General features: G+C 40.4%; 1 protein-coding gene across 5 annotated transcripts; it reads left to right on the forward strand.

Moving 5' to 3' along the window:
* Positions 1–2,184: 2,184 nt before the first annotated feature.
* Positions 2,185–7,413, forward strand: terf2ip (telomeric repeat binding factor 2, interacting protein). Of its 5 annotated transcripts, none has more exons than XM_031854286.1 (9): positions 2,192–2,278; positions 2,993–3,204; positions 3,716–3,861; positions 3,985–4,220; positions 4,930–5,025; positions 5,149–5,785; positions 5,916–6,019; positions 6,184–6,582; positions 6,684–7,413. In XM_031854286.1, exons 1-9 carry the CDS (start codon positions 2,276–2,278, stop codon positions 6,903–6,905), a joined length of 2,055 nt encoding a protein of 684 aa, XP_031710146.1. In that variant the 5' UTR covers positions 2,192–2,275; the 3' UTR covers positions 6,906–7,413. The 5 variants fall into 5 exon arrangements, with proteins under 5 accessions (XP_031710131.1, XP_031710146.1, XP_031710112.1 ...); XM_031854252.1 differs by having other exon boundaries at positions 2,193–2,278; positions 2,963–3,204; XM_031854278.1 differs by having other exon boundaries at positions 2,198–2,278; positions 2,990–3,204.
* Positions 7,414–10,661: the final 3,248 nt, after the last annotated feature.

Here is a 10,661-nt window from a genome sequence, read left to right on the forward strand (position 1 = left end):
AATAACAATAATGTAGCTGTCAGGACTGTGAGGGAGGCAAGGTCGGTGAAGTGATACAGTACACAGGCCAGCCCAATTCCTTCCTTTGTTCCTGAGCGGAACGAAAAATAAGTTAGACCTGGACTCTGGGTTCCTCAAAGTGAGTAATTGTGTTAGGAAATGTTGATTCGCTTTTGGCCTTTCAGAGAGATTTGGATAAACGCCGGATCAAATCAGAATTATCCATGAAAATACCAGAAGCTCTTTTAGTTTACAGACAAATAAAAAAACAAAAAAAATGTAAAGGTGCTAAATTTGAAGCCTCCACACGGCTCTCAACATGGTGGCGGTATCCCAGCTGCAGCTGCATTATGAGTGCAGGAGCAGCAGCGGTGAGCTAATCCGCAGGGCACATTTAAGTGCACTAACATGCATTAAAAGGCACTTGACGGTCCAGCTATGTTAACAAAGCACAGACAAGCTCTGATAAAAAAACACTGAGGGACAGACACTTCAATCTCTGCCCAGGTAGGTATTTCTCCACTATATCTTTACATAATAGTTGTTTGCTGCTATATTGATGCTCTGAATATCATATTGAGAACCCTTAGGCAGATACCAAAACAACCACAAAACCAAACAAAATGTTATTTTTTTAATTTTTTTAACAGAAAATATTTACAACACCGTGCCTTTATAGTTCCTTTAAAACAAAGTAGTATCAAGGAAACTTAACAATATTCACTTTGCTGCAAATGTCCAAAATGTTGTCTTTTCTTTGTTTTCTGCATGTGAATACTTTGTGCAACAAAATGGAGTTATTGCTTTCCAGTCTTTGAGAATCAGTGTTTTGGTTAACCATGCCCATCAATCAGTGTTGCTTGTGTATGAGAAAGCTTCAGAACATCCAAAAACAACACAGAATATGTGTGCATGTCACTTTTTTGTTGATTAGGACATCAGGTCTAATTTTCTCTGACCGCTATGGTTTTCATAGTGAGGTGCTGAAATCAGCACAGCAGTCATCCATCATGCCTTCCACACACAGCTGCCTCAGGGGGACAATCAACTGAACAGGAATAATATCTCCCATTGGACTGTGAGTGTTTATGTGTTTGATTCTGGAGACATCATTTTTCTCTCCTGAAGGAAGCTCCCAGCTCAGTTGGGTTGTTGGCAGTCCACTGATCTCTGAACATAACATCACTCTGACTTTGTGTGGTCCTGACCCTGTACAGCAACTCAACTTTTAGCTTACTTTTAGCTTTAACCTTTAGCTTAGTGAAGTTACACATTGTGTTCTGAATAGGAAAACAAATTCTAATATTTTCAGACCAGTTTTAAGCCACATTTTAGCAATTAATTTGACAAATACTTTTCCAAAAGAGGAAGGCCATCCAATAACACACATCTATTTAAAAGTCCAAGACTTTGATATATGGAAAGTTCTGCAGCCCAGAGGAGGTATAGCAATTTAGAGGAAAAGCCAGCTTCAGCATTTCAGATCAATCATTCAAAGCAATACGCCATTCTCACAGAAGAGATTTTGATATGTTACAGAAGAAAAAGCACAAGTGAAAAAAATAAAATCAATGTTAGCTGAATTCATGGTCCAGGTATTGTGCATGCTGGCTCATTGTGAAGGGCAATAAAATAGAACATGGCCACCATTAATGTTAATATAGTATTAGTCCTATACTATGACAAGTCAAAATGTCAGCAGTGAAAATGGCCCTTTCGCACCATATTAGAGCCTAAACTTTGATTTAAAATGATTACTTTATACATATTTTTTAATCTCTGGTTCCTCTCCTCCCTTTCGGGAGGGTATGTGCACGTTTTCTGTTCAGGAATTCTGAAACCACGCATCTCTTTCACCCTAACTTTCTATACATTTAGTGCTCTAGAGCTATTGCAGGGTCCCTGTGAAGTGCTGACCTGTGTATCCATATCTTTACCAGACAGACTTAAACAAATAGGGTAAAAATGGCTTCACAGAAATATCAAATATGTCTAAGTTTGAAAAGCAACGGGATAATAAAGGAAACTGTGCCTCTGCATCTAGCAATGTAGTAATTGTTGAGGAATGCATTGTATGTTTTTAATAGAATTGGTAGATTGTGGATATAAACAGTGGGGGCGTTAATGCGACACTAACTGCGTGCACTCCACCGGCGAAGAAGAAAACCCGGAAGTAGGCTGTGTTTCGTATATTTGTCGCGGCGGAAACTCGCGGGCGAGACCACTGAGGACGTAAACAAACCAACGCGATTATTTGTACATCCATGAACGCTACATGGTGAGTTTAAAGTTAAATATCTACTGTAAGCAGTGGTTACGTTGTATGCAACGTTAATCACATAATGGCATAATTAGGCTGCAACTCTCTCCAAACTTAAACGGGCTACGTTAATGCTAATCTTGCTAACCGGACTTAGCCACAGTAATCAACGGAAGCCTTTCCTCAATAGGAGAGTCGTCAAGGAAAACGTAGCGTTAGCTGGAGACGACAGTTGGCTACTTTCAACGTCTAATTATGTCATTTTAAATCGGGTTATTATATATGTGTGGCTCTCGATCGTGTTGACAATGTTCACCAATACGTTTTCGGTTTATTAGTGATCGTTAGCACAATTGTGTATCATGTAATGACATTCAAAACACAAACTTCATCCTCCAAAATGGCCAGTTTAAAACTGACCTTCATAGCCTTCATGGGTGCAGTGCTGTTGCATTAGACTGCATTACGTTTAGCTGTAAATTTAGCCATATAGCCTACAGAATAAAACAGCTCTTGTCAGAACTAGAACTACAGCATGGGATGTTATATTTTATGCCATATGCAAGGTTCATTTTGCTTGATTTACAGGTTCTGATGGTACTTAAATGTTTGTGCTCATAACGTTAGTTACATTATAACATAACAGCAACTTTAAGATTTGATGAGGTCTTCTCTATAATTCCCTCTCTTCCACCTGGTGAGACACGTTGAAACATGACGTCCAAACAGCAGGATGTGGTCAAACCTGACATCTCCCCGGTTCTGTTCATGACCGTGGACGGTGAACCCATGTCTTTCTTCCTGCGACCGGGTCCTGTCAAAAACAAGCTCCAGCCGCTCATCACAGCTGGGGCGGGGGTGTTGTGCAATGTGCAGAAGCCGGGGGCAATCCTGCTGATGGAACCAGAGGAAAGAGGCTCTATTCCTGAAACTAGTGCTCACTGGTAATTACTGGACCGGGACGCCATTAGAAAGTGTGCATGTCGGGGGGAAATGCTGTCTAGCCTATTCAAATGAAACCATGCAAAACGTCTGTGTTGCTTTGGTGGTTCTATTCAGCCAATGTATCCGTCATATTTTGACATTTAGTCTGCTCGGCACATTCACATATATAACTCAATTATTACATTTAATGGCGGTAAATAAGTCACACCGTAGCTTTGCACAGTCTGTCTCATACAGTAGCTGCTGCCTGTCCTCTATGGCTCATTAGAATAAGGCCTACCTTTATTAGACAGTTAAACAGCATTTTGCTCTGTTAGGGGGAGCTTTAATTACATGTCATGTATATTAACATGTTTTACTATATTACGTTTTTTCCCTCCGGTTTAATGATGAAGCATTTTTAAGTTGTTGGCATAGTGTGCTGAAACATTGCCGTGTAGATTGTATGTGATCAGCTAGATAATTAAATTGAGCAAAATGAAGAATATTCAGAGCACGGTAATGAATCAGCTGTTTTCTCAGGTTTGTGTCCACCCAGTACATTCTTGACTCTATTGAGAAGGATGAACAGCTGAATTTAGAGGACTACAGGTTAAATTCTGAAGTGGTACCGAAACTCAAGAATAACACAGATATCTCAACTGGACTCTTAGGAGGTATGATGCAAAGACCTACCTTTAATTAATCATAAATTAGCTGTACAATGTATTATTAAATTGGGAATCAATGTCCCCCTGTTTAAATCTACTGATGTCTATACTTTCTTTCATTGTGATTAGGCAGGGTTGCCTACACCGCTGAAGATGATGCTGCCATTTTGACTTATGTCAGCGATCACAAGAAACGGGTTGGGGGAAACCGTCTTTGGCAAGAGATGGAGAAGCAGCGTGTGACCAGTCACAGCTGGCAGTCGATGAAATACCGCTACAGAGTGCAACTGGCAGAGAGACAGTCAGAGGTTGTGGAAGTGGCAACAACAGAGGAAGACACCGAGGCATCAGAGGGTGAGAACAAGGTAACTTACTTTGTCATATATTTCTCTGTTGAAAGGCACAGGTTATAGTGAGACTGTAGAACAATCTCCTTCAACTAATTCCAAACCACAATCCTGCAATAATCCAACATTTGTGAAGTTTATGATAGTCAGGTTTTTGTTGGCAGGAGAGGTGTTTATTTATTTATTTATTTATTTAACATATTTATTTTATTATATTATGTCCTCGTGATGTTTGTAAATGCCTGTTTACAAAATATGAGACACCTTTTTAGTGCAAGTTTTCACAGGTAACCAACGATCAGTATGTCCAAGTAATACAAGGGAAACAATGGCGTTATTAGCAGTGACTTTATGTAACTTAGCGTTCACTAGACATGCCACCTTATGCAGGTTATCCAGGTTGTGTTTCAGATGTTTGCTCTCGACATATTAAAAAATGTATACAGTAAAAAGTAAATCAAGATAGTATTAGTATTGCAATGTCATGTCAATCGAGTGTATTTTTTGATACTGCCACTGGGTGGCACCAAACAAAATAAATTAATTTGTTGCTTTCATTTTCCTACATAAGATGATAATCATGTTAACACATACAGTATAATCCAACAGACTTCATTCACACACTTTCTATCGAAATACAAATTCATCTTTAGAATACTTCCAGACTACTCATCGTTGCATCTTCTAAAGACATGAAGCCTGAAGTTTCTCCTCTGTCTGCTCCTAGGTAGAAGGAAACCAAGAGACGGATGTTCAAACAACCTCCATTGCAGAAGATTCGGCTTCTCCTCAGACACACTCGACAGAAACAGACCTCACACAGGTAGCAACCAGAACTCACTGCCTGCAACATTCACCACTGTGAAAGTAACTGTAAGTTTGCATGTGATTTAATAATCTATTCAAAGGAGCAGAACTGAACACGACAGAGTTGGTGTCTCCACAGATAGGTGTCCAGTCCATACCACCCGAAAGCACAGAAACAGAAATTGTAGACGCTCAAACACCCATCCCTCCCCAAGAGGAAGTGCAACACGTGGACCCACAGACAGATAAACAACCAGCTGAAAGCACACAGGTCGAGACTGTAGAAGCTGAAACATCTTACTCCCCCCAACCCGAGGGACCTTGTTTGGACCCACAGACAGATGCCCAACCCGTTTCAGCTGAGAGTGCAGAACCAGAAACGGAAGAACCACAAACAATCATTTCAAGTGTGCCAAAGGATTCTCCTCCAGCTGAGCCTGACACCTCATCTCAGAAAAAGGCCAAAGAGAAGCAGAAAGACTCCCCCAAGCTGGAACAACCACAGCGTCGAGTAACGCGGAGGCAGCTTGTGGTCGAGATGTCTTCATTGCCTGAACCGTATGGCAAAAAACTCAGATCATCAACAACTTCTCCAGGGCGAACACCATCATCATCTCCTCAGCCCGCAAAGAAAACTAAATCAGACGCTAAGTCCGCTCTTCAAAGGGACACAACAGTAGACCAGCCGCCTGCTAAGAGAGCCAGAGGAGAGAGTGTGGCAGAAAGTCAACAGCAGGAGATGGAACAAGCTGCCGTCCCTGAAACAGCACAAGCAGGTTTGTTATACCGACATCAGAGCGGGGCACAAAACACATTAATATGTTTAAGAGCTTTAATGCATCAGACTTGAGTTAAATGTTAAACCATCTCTCTTCTCCTCTTTCTACCTCCATCACTGTTTTGCAGGTCCTGAGTCTAATTCAGAGCCACAGAAAGGAGAGAAGAAGAAAGAAAAGAGAAAGTTGGGGATTCTAGAGATGGCTTCAAAGGAGTTTGAAGATGGAAGTGAGGTGAGACAACAGAGAACATGTTAAATGAATATATAATAGCTTGTCAAAAGGTTTCAGATGCATCAACAAATGATTTCAGCTCTAGTAGCTATTATCTTTTGCTTCATCACTTAACAAAAAAAAGTTATTTTAATTATTTAAACTTTTACGTTCCCATCTCTAAGTCTGATGAAGATGGAGGTCCAGATCTCCCAACGGCCACGATACAACCCACATCAACAGAGCCTCCACTCCCAACTTCAGACACAGCTGCAGATGTTGTTTCCACGCCGTCCAACCCTGAACATGGACCCAGCCTCCAGGAGGACACGCAAGAGGCCGAGGCCTCCACCAGCAGCCGCCCACCAAAGACAGGCTGCCCTGAACCTGCGGCCTCCACGGTCCACCTGTTCATATTTGACCATGAATCTCAGGAGGACTCCGAGTCCATCATTGGTGATAATCCCGCAGCTCCGTCCAAACCACAGCCAACAGTGAACAAAGGCGCCGCACTGTCACTGACCCAGGTCCAGTTGGAAGAGGACAAGCAGCGAATCAAAGAGCTGATGAACCAGACTAACCAGGTGAGGACTGTGGTGCAGCAGATGCACCCGAGAGATGCTTTTTATTCTTGGTTGTATTCTGTTTGGTGTGTCTAATCTCCCCCAAACTATCTTTGTTTCAGGACTTAGTCAGTGTGACCAAAGCCCTGCTGAAGACCAGCGGAGACTTCTCTGCTGCTCTCCATCGTCTGTTGAATCCCTCGTCCATTTCAGGACCAGTTTGGAATCGCTGCGACGATGGTCTTCTGCTCTCAGCTGATCCCATGGTCCGACAGCAGCTGCAGGAGAAATACAGCGAGGAGGACGTGGCCAAAAGAATCGTGTTCCTCGAGGTAGAGGGATGAAAATGAAAGGGAGGAAGGAGGACATTAGGGGCAAACATCAATTGTACTGCCTAACTCGTGTGAGCTGGTTAGCTCATATTGGATTCTTTCAGCATGAAATAATATTGTGTCCCTTTCCTTTATTGCTGCTCCTCCTGACTCACTTGGAAGAGATGAAATCAGAAACATTAAACCAGAGGGTTTAACTCTTAATCGTTTGTGCCATTCTCTATACACCTCTGTTTGGGAACAGAATCTTTTAATGTGTTCAGAATGAAAATGTGTTTTTTAATTAGTTTTGTTTACTTTCTTTAAATTGCATAAAATGTTTGTCTCATTTAAAAACTTGCTTTACATTATGAAATAAATATCCTGTTTTTTTATGTATTGTGTTTCATCGCATATTTGAACAAATTGCTTTTGAATGGTTAAAAGAAAAATGACACTTGAGCCTTGTATGAAATCTGTGAGAGGAGGATCTCTAGATGTCGCAGATGAAATAAAACCTGCGTCAAAATATACTAAATAAGCCTTTTTCTCAGCAGACATATGCACTTGTCATAGTAAGAAAAACACCGGTGTAAATAATAAAATAGATGATGGCTCGATTCCATTCAGCTTCTTTGATTTCAGTGTTATTGTACTTGTTGGCTCACTGTCGCTCACTGGGACACTTGAATAGATCAGAGCCTTCGATCCTGTTTGTAACACGTGCATCTTCTCCAGTTAACATGTCGGCTGGGAGAAAAACAAAGTTTTTGCTCTAAGAGTAACAAAACGTGCATCTACTCTAAATATCATAAATATTACTGCAACCAAGTTGTTGCATTTTTCACAATCTATCAAAATCTTCTTGATTTCCAAGTGAAAGTAAAAAGGTCAGATTTAGGTGTGAAAGCAGTTGATTTTTTTTGAGTTTTTATTGAGTGGAAAAAAAAAACAAATTAGTGTTGGTTTCTATCTAATCCACCATTTTATTGAAGTTCCCCCCCAATATCATTCGAGTACATTCATCATTTTGAAACAATCTTCCCCAGACCCACGTAAATACATTGTATCAATAGTTCAAAAATAATAACATCTAAGAGAAAAGTAATTCAATAAAAGCAGACACTTAAAATGAACCCAACAGGACGCTTCCTGTGATGCAAAGGAAACTCAAACACCAGAATCCAATACAGTGGATTTCACCGAAATATGGCCACAAGTATTGCTGCACCGTTTATCCCCGTCATGTTCAAGAAATAATGACAACAGCAAAGAGGTATGTCTATGAACACCTAAAACTGTATGTTGACACAACAGTTAAGACAACCGTTTAATCCCGTTGCCACACTGATAAAAAACAATCCTATAAAACCCTTTTTAGTATGAAACATTCACATCCACCTGGACCTAATTTACATACATCTAGGTCACACATACTGTAAGTTGGTCATGTAAGAACCCGTTTATTAAAGCAAAATATACCAAGGTCTCCAATAACAGCACACCATATATCCCTGGATTTAAACAGCTACATTTTTTTGCTCGGCTTTTATCTGTAAGCTCTTTAGAGGATGCCTCCAATCGAACTACATTCATTAGAGACGGCTGCTACAGTTTAACCAACTGGATGTCGTTTGAATTTCACCCACTCCAACATACACTTCATGTAATGTCTCGTAGTTTGCAAGAATTTTGAAAAATCCGGTAAATGTCTGCAAACTAAACGCGTATTGGTGGTGGTGGTGGGCATGCACTAACACTACCAGAGTTAGTAGAATTCATAGCTTGATGTCCATCTTTGTCATGTTACTGTACACTTTGCTTTGGTTGGCTGGTTGGTGTGATGGTGGTGTGGTGTAGGCTACAGGGAGCACACTGTGTTTTTAGGCTTGTGGACGTTACAACCGTTCAATTAATAAATAAAGCGTTGGATGTCGATACAAAGCACAGTCCCAATAAAAGAATGTCTCTTTGTTACTTATCAGGCTGGTTTTACATCAACTCAAACATAAAATGATATGGAGGATGTCTGTAAGTAAAAAGGCTCCTCATCCTTATTTTTATTACACGTGATCTGATATGGTCTGCAAGTGACCATAACGTCTGGAACAAGTTTAATAGTCCTGCAAAAAATTAATAAAAGCAGAATATGGCGACAATAAGACATTTTTTGATTAACATAGAATGATTACAAAACAGTGGAAAATACATTTTATGCCACAAACACAATTAATTAATGATTAGGATTGACTCACAGTCTGCATTGCAGCTATTTAGTTAAAAAAAAAAAATGTCATAAAAGAAAGACGGATAGCTACTTTCTCCACACAAACATGCTGAAATAACAAAAGGCCTGATTTTAACATTCTGCTTCCATAAAACGTCCAAGATAGAAGTAGCACTTAATTCATCGTTGATCCAGCAAACCATACATACATTATAATACAAAGAGGTGATAAAAAGATCACCTCTGCCCCCATGCGTCGGTCACTTTCCACGCTAATCCAGTGAGAGCACTGAAAAGCGAAATTGTGAGACATCTCAATCAGTTGCAAAGAGACTTAACGTGAACTAAAAGGCCTCTGGGGTATACGATCACATGCCTACAGCCCTCTGTGTACAGTCTGACACTTCAAGCCCCCATTCAGAAGAGACAAAGCAGGATGTGCAACTGTGTGCAACCCATCTGGAACAGAGTCCCTTGCAGGACAGCAGGTGACAGCTCATAATAACCACACATTAAAATAAAAAGATGTCATCCATGAAGATGTGAAAGGGAAACTTTTCAAAATGCGTCCTTTGGTTTTTCTTAAGACGTTGGAGGGCATTGTTTGGCTTTGATATCTTTACTTTGATTTCTTTCAGAAAAATACTGGATTTTAGCTTTTTTTTTTTTAAATCACATGTCATAGATGTGCACAAAATAATCTGCACAAGACGAGAACGATGTTTCCTCAGTAAAGTACATCAGACTCAGAACAATGCACTGCCTGTTTCAGTAGCAAGTAGCATCAGGCAGACGCTGACTACTAAAGTAATAAATGAAGATATACGTCCCTTGTTGAGGGGGCACTGTTCCAGTTTTTACTGTTGATGTCCATGAAAGAAAAAAACGTCCCATACTAAGATTATTTCACGCTCAAACACACACACAAGAGTTCTCAAAATGATACATAGAAAACACCTGCTTTGCTGAAAAGGCTAATCGTATTGGTTTGAAGAAACAAGGAAGGGTGAAAGCCAGTCCAAAAATAAGGCCAGCTAAATTGCATAGAACTTCAGTAGTGCACTGATGCATCAAAAGGCTGTGCTCCGTTCCTCTGTCGACTTTGGCAACTCTGCAGAGTTCCCTCAGAAACCACCAGAACTCCAACACCATTTGTCTTCACTCCTTGTTTTGTCTCCTTGGCAGAAGACACTTAAACCCACAACTGTTTAATTTGGACTGCAAACGAAAACAAAATTGTGTTCCAATTTAGGTGCACATACGTTTTTTCCAAAATTAAATATAAAAAGTATATGTAAAGATGGATGATTTTTTTTAACTGAAGTCTATGTGGAGGAGCACAATATGTACTATTTTAAATTCCTTTAGAATAAAAGGACATTAATAGGGTAAGAATTTGTTCCAAAATACTTCTGAGCCAGTGTAAAATATAAGAGATTTGTTTTCTCTGCCCTACAATGAAGCTCTGGACAAGGATCCAGCGAGGCAGCAGTGAGGAAAGAGAGCACAGCTCGGACTCTATTTGCACCCATGCTCTTTGTGAAGCAAAGACCCCCCCCCCC

This window comes from Anarrhichthys ocellatus, unplaced genomic scaffold (assembly GCF_004355925.1).
Source record: "Anarrhichthys ocellatus isolate YVR2014 unplaced genomic scaffold, GSC_Weel_1.0 scaffold1, whole genome shotgun sequence".
NCBI lineage: Eukaryota > Metazoa > Chordata > Actinopteri > Perciformes > Anarhichadidae > Anarrhichthys > Anarrhichthys ocellatus.

Excerpts from the sequence above, each read along its gene's own strand:
- terf2ip (XM_031854252.1), top strand. The coding sequence starts at position 2,975 with ATGACGTCCAAACAGCAGGATGTGGTCAAACCTGACATCTCCCCGGTT. Across the intron at positions 3,205-3,715 it reads CCTGAAACTAGTGCTCACTG|CTGTTTTCTCAGGTTTGTGT; the intron begins GTAATTACTGGA and ends GTAATGAATCAG. Across the intron at positions 5,026-5,148 it reads CAGAAACAGACCTCACACAG|ATAGGTGTCCAGTCCATACC; the intron begins GTAGCAACCAGA and ends GTGTCTCCACAG.